This window comes from Thunnus maccoyii, chromosome 9 (genome assembly GCF_910596095.1).
Source record: "Thunnus maccoyii chromosome 9, fThuMac1.1, whole genome shotgun sequence".
Lineage (NCBI taxonomy): Eukaryota > Metazoa > Chordata > Actinopteri > Scombriformes > Scombridae > Thunnus > Thunnus maccoyii.
Window position 1 is genome coordinate 15,773,158 of NC_056541.1, and position 19,862 is coordinate 15,793,019.

At 40.9% G+C, this 19,862-nt stretch overlaps 1 protein-coding gene across 1 annotated transcript; it reads right to left on the reverse strand.

Annotated features, from left to right (window-relative positions):
• Nucleotides 1-512: 512 nt before the first annotated feature.
• On the reverse strand, nucleotides 513-19,019 carry mapk4 (mitogen-activated protein kinase 4). The gene is made up of 10 exons (XM_042421452.1): nucleotides 18,643-19,019; nucleotides 16,420-17,065; nucleotides 15,459-15,843; nucleotides 14,612-14,787; nucleotides 8,489-8,633; nucleotides 6,107-6,189; nucleotides 5,790-5,868; nucleotides 5,266-5,485; nucleotides 4,870-5,035; nucleotides 513-4,277 (listed from the first exon to the last, which is right to left on the reverse strand). The coding sequence occupies exons 3-10, from the start codon at nucleotides 15,823-15,825 to the stop codon at nucleotides 3,321-3,323; spliced, it is 2,193 nt and encodes a 730-aa protein (XP_042277386.1). The 5' UTR covers nucleotides 15,826-15,843; nucleotides 16,420-17,065; nucleotides 18,643-19,019; the 3' UTR covers nucleotides 513-3,320.
• Between the last annotated feature and the right edge of the window lie 843 nt (nucleotides 19,020-19,862).

Genomic DNA, 19,862 nt, shown 5'->3' on the forward strand with positions numbered 1-19,862 from the left:
TTTGACAATATGTACCAAAAAAGCACAATATCAACTCAAACAATAAGGGCATCTTGTCGGGGTGCCTGATGTCAAAATTTGAGATGGTGCATATTCTTAAATAAGTGTATAAACCCAATCCTAATGGGTTAATCCAGCTATGAATTTAGAAGTTCCCTTTAAAAAATCTGCCTCTTTGGTGATAACAGAAGCAGTTTGACCAGAATGATATCGACACAAGCTGAAACTTTTTAAAGAAGGATCAATCATGTGATATTTTATGATAAAGTTTTGTATGTGTTTTCCTGTTGAGTTGTGTGAATTTGCATAAAGACCATCTGGCAAACTTAGGCTATATGTTGTGGTATGTATGTGGCATTGGTCCATGTTATGTAGCCCTTACAAAAATAGTCATCCTTAAACAAATAGGAAATACCCTTGAATAACTCATTTCTACAATATTTTTTTTTAAACATTCATCTTCAATTGGTCATAACGCCAAAACAATTTATAGAAAACATGATGTCAAATAATAGTTTTAGTATTGTTTTAATAATTTTTCAGCAAAAAGAAGCAAACAGAAACTGCAAAAAGAGATACTATCAATCAATACCAAGCATTTAAAAACCTCACAGCTTTTTCTGAAATGAAGCAGGATTACGAAAGAAAAAAGAGACCACAGAAATTATGACCGTTTCACAAAGTGACACATAATGAAAATAACAAAGTTTAAGGTATTTGAATAGTTGTTAAAGCCATGCAGTAAGGAGAGGATATGTTACATTCAGCAAGCTGGAAGCATTGAGATGCACTGAGGCACATTTTCCTCATTGCTTCACTCACTTAAAAGAATTAACTTCGGCTCAGTAACCACATGTTATATTTGTGTCATTCATAAATGATGTTATTGCTGGCTTAGGTTACCTGCAGAGAAAACTGTACAATGCAAAATGTGATCATTAGACGTGGATCAGTTAAAAACTAGATTCCTTTAATTAGTTTGACTGCGGCTGATATGCATTTCCATTATACATACATAAATGGCTCTGGATCAAAAAATGGACATTCAATTTTTGTTTACTCACACACTTCTGATGATTAGTTAGTCCAGCAACCCGGCCCCGGTACAGGTACCTTAGCAGTACATTACTGATTAAAATGAACACTGACAGTGGTACTACAGTGTTTTCTGAGGAAAATCATCATTCCTAAATGTGCTAGTGGGTTTTAATGTGCTTCATGTAAATATAAAAGAATGCACCTGGCTTTGCTGTCTCATAGGTTGTACTGTTAGCAATTCACACATTGAGTTTACAGTATGTATGGCTCGATCCTTAAGAAGTCATACTACGTTGTGCGAGTGATGATTTGCTCACAACCTGTTTATGTTGGCTACAGTGTGTATAAGAGCTGAAGATATTACAGAGCTCGACCTTTTTAGAGCAATATTATGTGTGCATTAACATTTAACTGCCAAAAGCATTAGCACACATTAAACAGTTAATTTTTCAGCCTTAAACTTTCCAACTGTGGTACAGCAGAGAAAAAGGATACAGTTGCTACATTGTGGGATGGTGAATTTCATCCTGTCAACTGCTGCCACACTAGAGCCACCCTAGTTTTTTTGACTGTAGATTGAGAATTAAAAAGAATATGTAAGGGAGCACGAAATAATTAAATTATGTATATCAGATACTGGAGTAAAAGATGGCTGAACAGATAGAATATGAATTATGTTGTGGTAATGTAGCTGTGCTGGCAGTGTTTCTTATACATCTCAAGGCTCCAGTCCTCCCTTGCCAGACCTGTCTGTGTGTACAGCCACGTTAGCTTTACATTTTAAACAGTGAAACCAGGTTTCTAGGTTCTTTTTGGTACAAACTCAGCACAATATTTTAATGCCATCTACATGTGTTCACACTCGCTTCTTAGCTCGGTAACTGAAGTCAAATGCACTTGATTTAGAAAGTACGAGGCACAAGCCAACACTCTTCATCTGACGTTAATTCATATCTCACTGTATGGGGAGACATCAGATGCCAGAATAAACAACATTCTGAGTATCTATTGCCTAACACTCTGGATAGAAAAGTATTTCAAAATATATGTTTGGTTTATTTTCTATTCCATATATATATATATGGTTACTGGGCATCATTGAATCAGAATTTATTTCCTATAAAGATTGTAAATGATCTAGATTCTTCAAAATATAGGCTACTGTTGATTGCATTACAGCTTTCTGTGGGTAACAAGTGATCAAAATGGAGACAGATATCTGGCTGTCTACTACAGAGAGAATAGTATCATCAAAGAGACGGTGAGTGTACAGCAGATGATGACCTTGTTTGGTGCATCAGGCAGACAGAATATGAACTCACTGAACCGTCTGTGAAAACTGTTAACCATCTAACTACAGCAACGCTTGCCAATTAATCATAAATTGTCATACAGCATAACACATTTAAACAAAATATAACTCCGTCCAAATGAACATAGGATTGTGCTCTAGAATTCAACAAATAACACAATCATCTTTCGAACACAAGAATAACAGTAACAACAGTCGTAAGAAATATACTATAGAATTAAATATGACAACTGTTGTACATTTTATACAAGTTTACAAGGCATGTTGCAGTGACAGAGCTCTTTCAGTTACTTTGGGGAGGTTAAAACAGCAACAAATAGTGTTAACATCCTTATGATTCATCATGTAGCATAATTTGACTGATTATTTCTCAGTTAATACATTCAGAGAAACTTGACAAAAGCATGTCCTGTGTCACCATCATTATTTGGTGGACATCACGTTTGGAAGACATTTGGGAAAAAAAAAATACTGACTGACAGCAAAAACAGAGCTGAAGCAAACCCACCGTTATCCAGTACACAGTCTCCTCAACTATTGTTATCAAACTGATTGCTCCCTCTCAGTCGTTTGCAGAACAAAAAGTCAAAGTTTGACCAATCTTTCACTTCTTGACATACAACAGCAAACCATAAACATCACAATCATTAACTAGCAGAATATTTCCAAATATTGTCATATTTGCAATGCTAAGCATGGTTATTTTCGTTTTAACCAAATGCTTCTTGACTTCTTATTGCCTGAGAGCACCTCTTTACAAAGCAGCAGGATTGCTTGTTTAAGTGAGGTTTTTAGTCACAGCGAGTAGCGTGTCATTGCAATAGTACCAAGCAGACAACAGCTGCTAAGACTAAGGTCTAATGATTAAGCAGCATATTCAACCATGGACACCCCTCACTATGTAAAGCAGAGCATTTGGAAATGCTACCCATGATGATGCTGTGGTGGACTTTTAAGTTGAACCTCAACATCAAGAGTTGGGAGTCTGTGGTGGTGGAGTCCTGTGCTCAGGAAACCTGGGCACCCTTCGGTTAATGCTGGGCTGTTTGCTTTCTTCCCTCCACCCTCCCTCTCTTGCTTTTTTCCCATCTCCTTTCTCCTTATTCTGCCTGCACAGTTTCAACGCTCGAGAGATGAACACATCCAAGTCAAACAGCCGCTCTTTTTGCTTTACAGGAAGAGACTCCATGGATTCATCATTTACTGGCTGAGATATTGAGGAAGTAGAGGAAAGAGGTGGAGATTCTGGGGGAGGAAACAGAGGCGAGATAGGAGGAGATGCTATGTGAGGTAACTGTGGAGGAAGTGGAGAGGTGGGAGATGAAGGGAGGAGTGAAGGAAGAGAATGAATGGATGGTGTGACAGCTGGAAGTGGGCTGAGCCTGTCTTCATCATAGTCAGCGGATGGTTGCTGCACAACTTCCGTGTAGTGGAAGACTGGAGTCGGGAGGTCAGTTGGAGAGAGAGGGAGAGGGGGAGAGGAGGTGTAGCACAAGGGTGAACGTTGCTCCAAAGACAGAGTGGGACTGGGCGAGTGCAGACGAGACTGGGTGCTCTCCACCCAGCGAGAAATTTCCTGGAATAAATTCCCTGTTTCCTTGTCCTTCTCCTCTTCTGCTTCCTCCTCCTTCATCTCTCCCAGATCCTCCACACTGCCACCAATAGGCACGGTGGGCACAGGGAGGCTGTTAATGTTATGCTTCCAATGTGACAGATCCAGAATCAGCTTAGGTTCTGAGTAGTGTTGTGGCTTTCCCTCTCTCCAGGCAATTTTATCCAGATATGATGGAGAGCCCACTTTGTAGTCACAGGAGCGGCCACAGTCTAGCTCCCCAAACCCAAAACCACAGGCCCGTTCCAGAGAGGAGTGAGAGTTTTCCAGAAAACGTTCTGCTGAGCTGCTATGGGAATATTTGCGTGGATCGACCTATATAAGATTGGGGTAGTGGGGGGAGGGGATGATAAATGAGGAAGGTAGTGAAGTTAATTTCTGTTATATTATGTATTGATTTGTTTTTGTATTCATTTCTATCTAAATGTGCTATACATGTATAATTATAACATCTATAAACTTGCACCATTTGCGTTTTAAGACATTACTGAAGATAGTGATGGCAACCTTTAACAGACACGTTAATGGGGAGTACTGCCAGACTAAATGTTGTAAGAAATATGCAGTTACATTACATAATGGTAAAAAAGAAAGAAAAAGCATAGCATACTATAACACAATAAGATGGTAAATGGCTGTTTTAATATAGCACTTTACAGTGTTTCACACTCACATTCACACACCGAAGCTACCATGCAAGGTACAGACACAACCATCAGGAGCAATTTGCGCTTCGGTATCTTGTCCAAGGACACTTAGACTTGTGAGCAAGAGGAGTCTGGGATCGAACCACTGACCTTCTAATTGGCAGACAACCCACTCAACCCCCTGAGCCAAAGCCACCCCAGATAATGGTTATCCTCAAACACTAATTGGTCAGTTTGGGGAAAAAAATGTCAAGTCCTACCTGAGCCTCCTCTAACAGTGAGGCAGAACTGGCCCGAGGGTCCCTCTGCACCTCCTCATCTTCTGTGGTGTCTCCCAAATCAGAAGTAATGTGGCCAGGGGGCATGCAGCGACATCTCCCGCCTGACTGCTGCCAGCACACATCTGTCGATAAACTGTTCTCATACCTGCAGAAAGTGGAGGAAATGTTGACACAAAATTAGCTTAGCAATCTCAGCTCTTAGTCTTGTATCTGCTTCAACCAGTATTTCCACTTTGATTTTTCAAAGATTTTCTGTGCTTCGTGTTCACAACATTGGGAATCCCTGTTCTGTCTATGAAACACTGTCCAGGTAAATGATAATAAATATACATGATACAATGATACACCAGTGAATAAACCAGTAAATCTACCCACCTGTCCCATTGGATGCTGGAGGCCTGACTATTGCTGTTGCTCAGGCTCTGCTCTGTAATCAGGCTGTCTTCCAGTTCATCCTCAATGCGGAAGGGATGTAATGAGGTGGGCTCATCCTCTGGACAGGAGTACTGCTGGAGGAAGAGGTGAGACAGCGCCTCTTCAGCCGTCAGCCGATCCATGGGATTAAAAGTCAAGATACGCTGAAGGAAGTCCACAGCTTAGAGGAGAGGATGAGAATGAGATGAGATGAAAGAGGCAAGTCAAACACTTTCAAACCTTATTTAATATGAATAAAAATATTAAATAATATAGGGGCAAATATAAGTGTATTCTTTAAAAAAATGAATTCTACAAGATGTCGCTCTCTCTCGGCTCAGTTATACCGCTGCTCCTCATGATACTTTACAGGTCAAGTGTGTTTTTTTTCCTCCTCACATCCTCCATTACTCTTATTTGATGCCCTTCTCTTTCTCACTGCTTGACCCTCCTCTTCTTCCCACCACTCAATTCCCACTGCTCACCCAGAGCATCCACTTCAGGAAGCAATTCAGAAAAGGGTTTCTTCACTCTCCAGCCATGACTGACATATGAAGGCATCACCTGGGAATGAGGAAAAGGCAGGTTTACACGTCTGTTGTGGTTATTTCTTTAAGTATATTTCTTTGTAGCATTCACAAGGGGATTCTTGTTGGAAAGAGTTTTGTACACATCAAACGTGACTGCCTTAACTAGACCAGTCTAAAGCTGCAAACACATGTCTTTCATAACATGACAGTGACATCATATTTAAAGAATCAGCTTGTAGACATATGACCAGCAGCAGCCACTGAAGTGTCACCTGTAGCAGGTCCTGCCTGTCCTCCTCTCTCAGCACCGGCACCGTGTTGAGAATCAGCTGCATCTGCTCCAGCTCATGAGCTCCTGGGAGAGAATCGACCAATCACAGACGAACAGGGGAGAGACAGAGGATAAGCAGAAAGAAAAAGGTGACCAATTAGAGTCAAACAGGAATAACTAGATGATATGAGCTGTCAAGTCAAAGAAATGGTAAGGGCTTGAGGTTGAATTTAAATTGTGCAGATGGGATGGATTGTCAAATATTAACATTTCCACTTTAAAGATATAAATATTAAAGATCCCCTCAAGACATATAAAAAATAGTCTGCTTGGAACAATAGTGTGTGTCTGATATGTCTTTTCCACAAAAGGTATAATTACTGTTAAAATCCTTAAAATGGACAGATGGATGTGAAAACAGCCTTCTAGTGTCAAACTCTGCACATACATCATTCTGCATAGTGAAACTCAAACATTCAACTATAGGAACAAAAAGAAAAACACATTTTTGAGCAGAGGGGAAGTTTAAGTATCACAACCACTTAATTTTCAATGCAGTTGGTTAAAAGAACATAAAATATCACTTAATTTTCTCTTCCCCCCATGTTTCTCATCTGCTTCAGAGTAAATCCATCCTGAAAGGTTGAACTTAGGTATGTTGCACTTCTGGTCACACCCAAGCTGTGATGCCACAACATATATTTTGTGCAACAGGGAATTTTGCTGCTTAACCTGTCAGGCAACACTTCCTTGCATGTATATAAATACCGCCACCTTCTAAAATTGGCAGACATTAAGCCTGACCATGGCCCAAATTGAGGGGTGGATTTAGTGTTTTGGGAGCTCCATGCAGTTGCCTACCTTGCCTAATGGTAAAGTCTGCCCCTGCCAAAACCTAATGTAAGTAAGTGAGTAATTTTATTTACATAGCACCTTTCAAGAGCAGAGACATCACAAAGTGCTTCACAGAGGATATAAAGCAAAAAACATACATACAGACATAAAACACAATAAAAAACACAATAAATAGAAAATAGATAGCCACAACCTCAAAAGCGCAGTCTTCTTAGCTTTACGCTAGTTCTAGGAACAACCAGCAAACCCTGATCAGAAGACCTTAGAGACCTGCTGGTGACACAGGGCTACAGTAGATTTCTAAAGTAGGCAGGTGCCTGACCATGCAGAGCTCTATAGGTGATCACAAGAACTTTAAACTTGATTGTGAATTTGACGGGGAGCCAGTGAAGAGCAATCAGAATCAGTGTGAACCACCTAAAAACTAAAATATCTGACTAAGCTTATGGAGCTCCTCCAGCTGATGGAGGACAAATATTTTTAGTCATAGTTGTGTGACTTGAAGTTTAACATACTTGAAGATTTTAGCCCACATAAAGCAGTGAAGCAGCACATTTCTGCTGCATGTCTTTCATTGTGGATTTGCCCTTCAAATACATTCATCACACCAGCAGGTGGTGCTACATCAACACATTCACCACTCAACGTAATAAGCAAATACTGGCAGTTCACTGTATTGGGAAGAGAATGCATTGCTTCCCCATTGGTAAACAAAAACATAATGTGCAACCATCTGGTAAACTATGGTGCTTAAGTGAAAATCAAGGCAAATATCTGTAACACTTGATGTGTGAAATTCTGGCAGAGAGGGACACTGGGGAACCAGTGACGCCATTGAGTTTAAGGCACCCTCTCTCCTGTGGTGCAGAGGGCTGGTGGAGGTCAAATAAGCCTGTCAGGAGGAACTACATCTGCTTCAGACAGCGAGAATTTTTCTGTCATCATTGTTATTCTGGTCAGGCAAAGAAGTAGCCTGCAGAAAGAAAATAAAGTGTCTTTGGTGGAGGACACTCTGGAAAGAAAAACTCTCCTCAGCTCTCACTTCATGCCACCTTTCCCACTGTGATGCAGTCTTTAAACACCTATTTTGTCCGGATCTTGGAAAGATGCAAGAGAAATAATAACTTACATAAGTTAACAAAAGACACAGATGATATGTTTGATTAGAACTGATTCACCTTTTACTGATTATACATTTTCTTAGCCACTCAACCTTATTCAACCGTATTCAACCTTAAAAACTTCTATTCCATATCTAACTTATTTTTCATCACATTCAACTACTGGGTATGAAAATAAAATTTCATTTTCAAGTTTAATCTTTTAACATGCAAATGCCACTATCCTCAATTGAAGCCTGGAAACACAGTTTCAAGAAAGGTCTTACAAGATGTAAGTACTTTCTGCCCAATGATATAAGCAAATTTTATTACATCATGAAATCACCAATATCATAATATTTTTGCCAGACCTCAAGGTCATGATGACAGTGTCTTGGTGGAATCTGAATGAGAAACAAGTGAGGTACCTGCAAACAGCATGCGTCCAGTGAGCATCTCAGCCAGTATGCAGCCAGCGGCCCACATGTCTATGGCCTTGGTATAATTGTTGGGGGACAGGAGCAGACGGGGGGAACAATACCACTTAGTTACCAGACCCTCAGATAGATAGCCCTGAAGAAGTAGGTGGGGGGGAATGAAAGGAAAAGGGGAAAAGAGAGAGAACAAGGTAAGTTAAAAGGCAGTGCACTAGGATGATATGCTGTAGTTGAGGGACATGCAACAGATTAAGTAGCATTCTTGTAAGTGTGCATGCGTATATGTACTTGAAGTGTTCACATCACTCTTATTTATTACAATCCAGCAGGCAGTTTGCTGGTATTCATTTTATTCGGAGCAGAATCATTAAGAAGTTGGTAATGTCAGCTTCAAAAAGACAAAAACGAGCTCACACGGGATATTTTGATCACACCCACAAAGACTTTATCATTTTATGTCAGCTACATTAGGATGGGAAGTGGCTCCTGGATACACGCCGCCGTGGAAAATTTTCCCTTGAATCTCTACTTGTAGTTACTGAGTTTCACTGAGCCTTTGATGCTTTGCTGTACAACAACACATCCTCTCATTAGGGCTGCTCTGACAAGGTTCCCGCCTGCCTTTTACTTTTGTCCATGTTCACCTTGTGAATAACACTGATGACGCCATGCATGGAGATGAGCCACAGGCAAGCTTGTTTGCATACAAACCAACAATATTTATAATGGAAGTGTTTTGCCTGTTGCTATATTAACACTGTCCCTACCTGTTATACAGCGTGCAATCTCTCCTCCTCTGTAATTGCTCCACTCTCTGACCTCACTAAATCTCAAAATCCCTGCACTTACTCAATGATATTACTACTCTTGTCCTGACCTCGTAAATCTCTCCTGAGCCATTTTCAATATCCCAGTCTCTTAAACTTCTTGATAGCTGTGATATTAGACGACTATACACTGCACCATAAAATATTCTTATAATTAGGCTGTGAATTGACTGCTGTGAATTGCTTCACAATGACAGTTTCATGGCCCTGATTGGCTGACTGGTGTATGCCATCACTTACAGTAAATAATAGGGAGACTGTGGTCATATAAAGTGCACCTTTTTTACTGACATACTATCCTTGTTCACTTTTATCCTAAAAAAAAAACATGTAAAATTTTCATGGTTGTAAAAGAGGCCCCTAAAATGAAGTGGGGGTTGTGTGATCTGCCTTTAAGCACCCTTCACCTGTCTTTTCCTTCGTCTCTCTACCCCTCCCCTCCCCATTTTGTCCTCCATCTGCTCTCCCCTCAGCTTTCTCCTAATGTCTGCTGTTTCCATGTCCCCTCTCACCATCCACCTCTTTCCCTCTCTATCTTGTACCTCTTGCGCAACCACTCTATTTAGTCTTATGCATAGACTGTAAAATAATGCTATATAGACAGCATGGGATTTAGCTTGGCCCAGAAGAGTTTTCATACTTAAAAATAGATGCCAGAAATTGCTCTGTGAGCTTTTTCACACCAGTTAAATTATCTTGGGCCCACCTGTAACACCAACGTCACACAAAAGCAGGACACAGTGCTGTCTGATGGTTATGTTCAAAGTGGTTTCTTGACAGCTGAAATGCCCGTTCACTATGTAATAAGAAAAAATGTAAAAAAAAAAAAAAAAATGCTTGAGAATTGTGTCTTGATCAGCAGGTTCGGGGCATGACTCAGAGACTGCAGCCAAGCTTTAACACTGACAGCTTCTTTTTTGGAGTTACGTAGAATAAAATATGTGTTATATTGGTAGCAGGTACTATTGAGTAGCTGTGAATAAGAGGCAGTGAATTGAGAAGTAACTTCAGTTTTATAGCTCTATTCATTCTCTTTATTGTTCCTATTCTATTGTCATGCCTCTTCTCCTTTCCACTCTTTCCTCTTTTTCTTCTCTTCTGTCTCTCTCACCCCATGCCTTCTCTGCTCTTGATGCACCTTACTTACAGCCTCTCCTTCCCCTCCATGCCCTCCCTCAACGCTCCCTGCTCTCCTCTTGCTGTGCGCCAGCAGATGACAGAGCAGAAAGTGATGCTGAGTGCTCGGTGATGGTCTGACAAACATACACTCACCTTGTCTTCTAACTGTCCCTCCCTCCCTTCCTGGCTGATCTTTCTCTGCATCTCAGTTGTCCTTTCTGCTTCCCGGCAAGCGTCTGATAGACAGTGACTTTTAAGGGATGGCCTTGTTTAAGTCAACAAATAAAAGTGCAAATCTTTCTAAATAAAATATTGTTTGACGATAATCATTGAAAAAAACTTGGAAACGGTAAAAGAAACATTTAGGTCTCAGTTTCACAAAATGAAGCACATATTTATTTTTGTAACTATATTTGCAGTGGTTTTCAGCATTGAAAAAAGGCCTTTGTGTGACACCTATTCACCAATATAAAAGGTTTGCCTTCACTTCCTCCTCTCTTCCTCTTCTTTCCTATCGACCTTCTCCCCCCTGTCATCACCTCCCACTTTCCTCTCCATCCGTTTCCTCCCCCCTGAGCTCAGCCCTCAGTTTTCTCTACGTCATCATCGGCCAAGACTGTTCCCCCTCCTTTCCTCTTTTCTTCACGCATCACCCCTCCTTTTCTTTTCGCTACCCTGCTTGCTTCACCTCCTTTCTCACCTGTTTCATCCCTTCTTCTCCTCTTGCCTGTTACAGTTCCCCTCTGTTTATTTTTACCTCTTATCTTTGACTATATCTGCAATTTGTTCTTCCGTCCTTCCCTTTCTTGTCTTCTTCTCCCTTACTTCTCCAGGACTCTCTCCCTTTTCACCTTTCCTCTCCCTCTTTCTCTCTGTCCTTCATCCAGGTCATGAATAATTTCTGGGCAGATCTAGAGCTGTATCAGCAGGTGACAGGGTTCATTCTCACACACTCACAGTAACACTGAGTTCCTACCGGCGTAGACTGCAAACAACATCACAAATAATGTTTTCTCTCCCTGTTTTCCTTCTCTCGCTCCTCTCAACCTCTCTGTCATCTCTCTTCGCCTGAGTAAATGTTTGTCTGTGTAGTCAGAAGCGAACTTTTAGGCAGCTCTTCAAACAGCCTCATTTGGATGCACTGCAGAGTTTGCAGAGTGTGCTGATAGAACATCTGTGATCACACACTGACCATGTAAGATGCTGTAGAAGGACTTAGAAAAGAGAAGAGGGATTTTTTTGGAGTGATTATTGGTAATTGAGGAGAGGGAATGTCATTCATCGGGGACAACTATAAATCTCAAATATTCGATCTTACTGTCAAACATGATATAATGTGAAATCTGATTAGGGGCTGTGATAGGACTGTGATGACAATTCTAAAGCAATATACATGTAACATAAAAACCCTTTTGCGGCTCATGATGAAAGCTCAGCATGAAAGTTAACACTATTATTTCCATTACAGCTGAAGCCCATGTCCATTACCACAAAATGTATGAAAAAGCAGTGCATTATTAAATAAGAGAGAGGATGCTAGCACATTCACTGCAGGCATCTGCTTTGGTGTCAACACTGCATCACAAATAGCCCAACATCATCTTACACACACACACACATACACACACACACGCACCCTCACGCACGCACACACACACAACGCTGGTAATGCAAATTTATGCTAATGAATAATGACAATCTGATGCACTGCTGGCTAACACACACATCAGCTGGGACACACTCATAACTCACTCCTAATTTCCAACTCAGAACAATTCAAAACCATGTCAGCAGTGCTGTCAGTGCATTATTAATGCATCCCTGATCTATCTATCGATCTATCGATCTATTGATCTATCGATCTATCTATCTATCTATCTATCTATCTATCTATCTATCTATCTATCTATCTATCTATCTATCTATCTATCTATCTATCTGTCTATGAATCTACTTTGTGTAAGTTAGGTTCAAACTTGAACATTATGTTCTCTGACAGACAGAGCATTGCTTTAGGTAAACAGTGAACAGGCACAGTGTGGGGAACAGAGTGAGATAGAAGTAAACCTTGTTTCTACTGTCCTGCATAACCCAAACTACCTTTATCCCTCTCTTTCTTTCTCTCTATTTGATCTTTTTTGTCCTCCCTCTTTCCCTGTATGTCCTCTTTGCTCTTTTGCTCACCCTCCTTCTTTTTTCCCCTCTCACTGTCTTTGTACTTTTCACCTGACTTTCTCTCACACTTCTATGACTCAATATTTCTCACCCTTGTTCCTCATCTGCTCATCTGTTCTCTATCCTCCTCACCCCCCACCCCTTGTCTTCCCCTCCAAACATACCCCCTGTGTCTGCACCCAGCTGATCCCAAGTCCCGTGTTCTGCGCTGACAAAGATCACCTTTCACAAGAGCATGCACAGACCCAAAAAACACACAAACACACAAACACACACACACATCCAGACCCTTCTAGTGTTACAGTACTGCTGTGGGATCTTCGTGCATAAAAAAGCAGCACAATGGGACAGTAAATTGTCACATTCATCTTTCAGAGACCTTTATCTACAATGGACAGGCTAATCACAGGGTTTGATTAGTACAAAACCTGATACCAGGTTTGGGAAGCAAAAGCAGGGTTTGGGCTGGAGAGGAGGCCTATTGTAAAAGACACAGGTTGGCAAACATCAGTCATAAGGATGTGTAATTGGATAAGCCAATCAGAAAAAAGACACTTGGCTGCAGTTGCAACATGTAGAATCCTTCTAGGAGGTTTACAAACTTTTCAAAGTTTAAGATTTTGAAACTCTGGTTGATTTTGGTCAAAATGACTACAAAAATGTATGTCTAATATGTTTTTTCCATAAACAAAAGTTCAAATACCTCCTTACAAATCCTTAAAATGACATCTCCTTCTTCTTCATTGAAAAATACAGAAACTATGAATTTAACTGCTGGACAATAGATGTCTCATACTTCACTGTAGTCCATTCTTAGTGTATGTTCACTGGAGGCTTCAGGTTTCCATATCATGCTTGTGTAAGTTGGCTATTGGACCACGATTGGCTCCAAAATTGTTGTGCTGTCACAAATTGTGCTCCTAGTTGTATGGCTTAAACTCAAATTCAAGGTGAGAAACTTTCCACTTTCAGCAGATGAATATGAAAACAGTCTCTTAGTGTCAAACTCTGCACATACATCATTCTGCACAGTCAAATATCCAACTAAAGGAACGACAAGAAAAACACATTTTTGACCAGAGGTGGACTTCAATGTCTAAGACATCACCTGAGATATCACATTGAGATGATGACCAGAGACTGATGAATTAGTCTGAGCTTTGCTGCAGGACAATAAATGTGTGCAAACCTAATCATTTTCTATTGGATGATTATTTTGCAACAGTGTTCCATCTCATTGTGTTTCCATTGCTTCACAAGGACGAGGGTTTGTGCACTGCTGTCTGATAACCACACAAGGTCAGAGCCTGAGGAGCTGCTATCTTTTCCCTGATAACAGCTCTACCTCAATAAGAGGGAGAAGAGATTGTATTTAATATTACAATACTCTGCATAGATTCATCCATCAGCAGCAGAGCAGCCCACACCGCTTTAGAGTAATGAGGAGAGTGGAGAAACCCTCAATTTGCTTTATTAACTTTTGGACAGAGATCTAAACTGGCTGGTCTTCTGAAGGTATGGATTTATAAAACTTGAGGCAAAAGAGAATTATGATCACAGGCATTTTTTGGCCTCTAGTCAAAAGAAAACTTGTCATATTGGCTACATTTACATGCCCCAAAAAAAGATTCATAAAAGTAATTAGGTTAAGGCTGGAAATGTTGGAACAAGTGTTGTTGATTACCCTAAAACTCCAGTTTACATGTTTGGCCAGTAACCAGAGTGTCTTCCTTGCACCAAAAGAAATACATTAAGAATCAAGGTACTGGAATGCATACGTTACCTGTAAATATATGTTAAATGTACACTGCATGTAAACAGACTGACTGTCACAACATTTGAAGCCATTTATCCTGCTCTATAGGCCAACTTGAAGCCTTTCTGTGACAGATGTTATTGCTTAACACTCTGTGTATGTGAGTGTAAATGTCCTTACAGTATATATGTATTTGCGTGTGAGCGTGGTGGGTTTCCTTGTGCGTCTCACTCATACCTTATGAGAATAGTGAGGGTCGACTATCCTGGCCAGCCCGAAGTCGCCGATCTTGAGCAGCAGTTGGTCTATGTTGATGAATATGTTGGCAGGCTTCAGGTCTCTGTGCAGGACGTTAGCTGAATGAATGAACTTCAGTCCCCTTAGCAGCTGGTAGAACAGCAGAGTAGCGTGACCTGTTTATGGGCAAAAGTTGGCTATTAGGATACAATACAATTCTTCTGCTCTCACTTCCGTAATTGCAGTAACGATGTGTGTTCCTCATTTAGTGAGTACATTTTAAATGGGCAAATTATAACTTTTAAAAAAGTTTTACTCTGACTTGCTTAGTTGTGTTTGACTGAGTAAAGCTTGTAAGAGTAAAATTTTACTCTGTCCACATTTGAACCTGTCAGTGACATCATTAAAAACACAACATGAATGAATGAACAAGCACATTTTGAGTTAAATTCTGATCTACTAATGTGTTTCTTGAGGATATGAGCAAAACAATTTTGGTAAATTCCTCAAAATTATGGCTTTTATCACTCCAATACTGACAGAACATGTTACTTACAAAATATACAGTATGTTTCTGAAGAACACGCAAAAGCATGAATGAATGAATCACAGTGAAAACACATGAAACACAGTTTGGGTAGAAATCTAGTGTGGTTTTCAAATGTGTGACTTGTGGATGTGGATGATAGGGTAAGGTCTCAGTAAGAGACCTCAAAAGGATTGTCCTTAAATCCGATTAATCAAAGTGTAAACAAAGTCAGCAGTACACATAAAAACGGACAAGTAGTGTTTTTTAACAAGAAGTATCATATCTATCTATGATCTATCAGTATCTTATTTCCCATACCTGTGGGTAGCGGCCCTTGTTCCAGCAGCCGAGCCAGATCTGTCTCCATGCACTCTTGGACAATGTACAAAGCACTCAGCTGGTTTGGGTCTCGGGGCAGAGGTCGTCCGTATGGTGCCAAAACCTCATGAACCCGGACCACATTCTCATGGTGCAGCCACCGGGTGATTTTGACCTCCCGCAGCCCGTGTTTCACCGTCACAGCATCACGCATCACCAGCTTTTTAATTGCAACGCGTTGTCCAGTACGCTGGTCCAGAGCTGACAGGACCAGGCCGGTAACACCCGTGCCAAGAGGTCGAAGGTCAGTGAAGTGACCACTGAGGTCAAAACCATGGAGAAAGAGAGGTGTGTCTTGTCTGGCCATGATGGATCCTCACAATATCTAGATTTAAAACACTTTCTGTTTGTCTTATACACGCAAAGTTACAACTTGCTGGTAAGTCAAGAGCCCTGATATTTCTTTAGGCAGCTGGTGCATGTAGGTGTCTGTTTTCATATAAAGACCCACATTTAATACCGCAACTACTAGCCTAGTGAAAGGCGATGGTTGTTCAAGGGGCCCACAAAAGTTCCAGTAGGATTATTTTCTGCACAGACAGGGGCCCAAAATTTTGAGCTGCACTCAGTATTGCAAGCAGGCTCGAAAGGGAATCATTTCCTTCAGGCTAAAGAAGAAGTGTCTTTGTGCATCATCTTCACCTCCTCTTCTTATTAAATCCAGCTTTTACTAAACCATTTGTTGTTCATGTTGTCCTGAACTAAGGACCCATTTAGTATCACATTTTAAATGACCTTTGAGGTGTTTAAGACAAGGAGTGTCTGAGCAACAAATGGAATATCAGAAAGGATCAAAATAAATGAAACCAAGTGGAAAGAAATCTAACATTTAGTTTAGTCTGTGAACTTACAGATACAGGTTCAAACACGTGTTGGTAAAGCATCTACAGTACATATTCACCATTTTCCTCTTGACACTTGATGAGGCTGTGTTGCTCTGCTCCACAGATGTTGAATGATGCTGTAGTCTGCTGCAAGGATACACTTTCTAATCTCTCTCTGTATCTTCTCCACGCACAGATAGTCAGGATATCAGTGAGTCTTATTAATACTACCCAGGGCAGGGGTATCCATAGAAACAGCCCTCTGTGTGGCTGATCCTGCTCTTACATGTGTAAATGCATCATGGGACAGCAGCAGGCGGACGGTCGGCTCTGCACTCCTCTCTCTCTTTCCGCATGCTTCGCTGTGTTTATTATAAGTCAGTAATCCCCATCGACCAGTCGAAGCCTTTGATAGTGAGGTGGTAGAGAGAAGGAGGGGTTATGGGAGTTAAATTCACTGAGACTCTGTTGGCTCCTCCTCTTCTTCCATGATAGCAGAGAGTCTCAGTCAGTCAGTCAGTCAGTCTGTCAGTCAGTCAGTCAGTCAGACAAGTTCATTCAGAACGAGATCCACTGTTGGACAGCGGACAAATCCTTGTGCTATGGTATCCTCTGTGCATGTGAGTGTGTGTGTGTATATGTGTGCATGTGTTTAATCCCTCAGTAATCTGCTTCCTGTTGCCTCCTCATGAATGTAGGGATTTCAGCATCAGGCCACGGTCACTGTGGAGAGATACTGCCATTAGCTGCGTTGCCCAACACGTTCATGCTCTCGCTGCTGGGCAGGAAGAGAGTGTGAACAGAACAGAGAGACATGAGGAACATATAGATGAAAGTTACACAGAAACAGAGCCTGTGTATTAACAGAGTCTGTCTTGCAGGAGAGTTGCCATTACATAACACTGAATGGCACTGTAACCTAATCTACACCAGCAACCTAATGTGCTTAGAGAGGATAATCACATCAATTCAATGATGCTTTAATATCTTCTGTGTGACGCTGTTGAGATGTTGATATTTCGGAGAAGAGAGACTATCTGACAGGATGGAAGGGATTAACATGGCAGTATTTTTTTCAATGAAGTTCTCTTTTCATTTTTTTTGTTGCATTTTAATATAACTTGATTGTGTTTAATTTAAAGTCCAGCAAATTAAAAGTAAATCAATGTACTTGATATTTTAGTCCTTACTTCCACCTGTCAAAGGTCATATAGTGGTAAAAATGAAAGTGCTGACTTTATTGCACCTCTAGATCCCTGGGCTGTAAACATAAACAATTCATCAGTCCATAAAACAAATCTCTTTTCCTGTTAAAGGCCTGAGGGCAGGGCGGAATTAGCTCTCTATTTCAGTCTTTCTCTCTAGAAATGGGGTGCACTCAATAGCTGGACAACAGCTAGTCTGTAACAGCCTTCAAAATACTCATAAACACACTGCATGTTTGCATTCACCTCAGTCAGGCTGACTGTCAGAGCCTGTGAGAGTGTAAGGTGAGAGCAGAGAGACAGAGAGAGGGAGCGTTGACAGTGGTACTGGGTGGGAGGTGCAGCACTGGGCTAACTTTATAAATAATGCATAACCAGTGGAGATGGCGCTTGGTGTTCTCTCTGTGCATTTATTCTCCATATTTCTTCATGTTATGCAACAAGAATACATATTTTAAATAAAAATAATTTGTAGATTCTTAATACGACACAATGAAATGGTGCTAAAGCCCACTGTCAACAGGCACATAGTTGCTTAAAATATAATTTAATTTAGGCTACGTAGGAAAAATAAAACTATACTCTTCACTTCATATGAGCCAAGATGCTGTTAACACATTTATAGGGTGATGGCAGATGGGAATACACAAAGGCACATCCTGTTGTACTCTGGCTTTGTGCAGCTGCCTCTGTGTCCTCGACTGTGTTTTCTTTCTTTTTTTCCCTTCTTTTTTTACTCTATTTACTTCCCAACGTGCGTTAAAGCAGTTTTAGTTTAGATAGGAAAGGCTGCATCTTTTCTGCACACTGGCTTCATGCAGCTGCCTTTGTGTGTCTACAATACAAACACTCCAGTAACGCCCCTTTGACAGAACAAAAACAGTGGGATTGAAATGCATCTAATAGAGCATAAAGCCCCATTTCCAAAAAATCAAAAAAAGTATAGCAATACTAATCAGGCCTGTGCTTTTTCTCTCTCTCCTGAAATAGCTTTCTCGTTATCTTATCTATCTTAGTATCTTTTCGGTGGAGAATTACAACGAGAAGAAGAAAAGAACACACGCAAATATAACATCAGCAACCATCGGTACTCACCGGAGCATTAACGCAGCCGCAGCCTGCCGTCCAGAGACAAAGATCTGGGGAAAAGATGTGAGAGACTCGGGTCCTTGGAGGCAAAGAAAGTGAAACACGACCGCATCTGTGAGTGAGTGTGTGTGTGTGTGTGATTCAGATGATACAGGAGGGGACAGCCAGTACGGGTCGGCACCGGGGGCGATCCGCGGAGATGAGATAAGCCAGCGGCTGCTACAGAGCCGGTTATTGTGGGCGACTGTCCGCTCTCTGTCAGCGCTGAGGAGTGATCAGAGAGAGGGAGGAGAGGAGGAATCACCCCGATTCAGATACATCTAGCAGACCTGAGTGGCTCCACACACTCACACTGCACCACAGATGATTTAGTACCCCATCTATTACTCTCCTCCTGCTTGCTCGCTCTATCTCTCTCTCCCTCCCTCTCTCTGTCTCTCTCTCTCTCTCTCTCTCTCCCTCTCTCTCTCTCTAGGACTCCCTCCCAGCAGAGCACCCTGACCTCAGTTAAACCTGAGTTGGTTTTGCAGAAGTGCTGGACTCACTGATCTCCAAACATGCTGAAGCTTACATATGAAATAATAGAACAGCATAGGACAGTAAAATAAAAGCGGATAAAATATCCAGCCTTCAGTTTATTCTGATTATTACAGCTTGATCATAGCCATGGTCATCTGTCATCCTGACAGGTGCAGCATTTATAAGAGTGAGTCAGAGAGGAGCCTTTGTTCATAGTGAATGAGTATTTATACACCAGCAAGAATGCCACGGCGTGTCAAGGACCACCACCATAAGGTGGTGAATACGTTTATTGAAGTACAAGAGATTTATAGAAATTCAAACTGTAGGGTGATGATAGAAGGCCTGAAGATGAAATATATAAGTCTGCTCATCATCTCTCTGAAAGTATAAAAATGGCATGCTTATATTTGAAATCAGGACATTAGACTATATGTGGTAAAATATGCCACTTTTTGCAATATCATTAAAAAGAACATTAAGAAAGCTATTAATATGCTTTATTATTTTTAAGTATATTATTTAATGATGAACTAAAACTGTTCTACAATTTACTGGCCCGTGCAGTTTGAAAGCCACTTTGAAAGCCTGACATTCATTAGATGCAACTTTATCTGTCAGCAAATCAGCTGTCTTGTCGCTCCACAAAGGTCTACATTTTTATGAGGTCACTGCACATGACGCACAAGAGTAAAATTAAAGAGAAC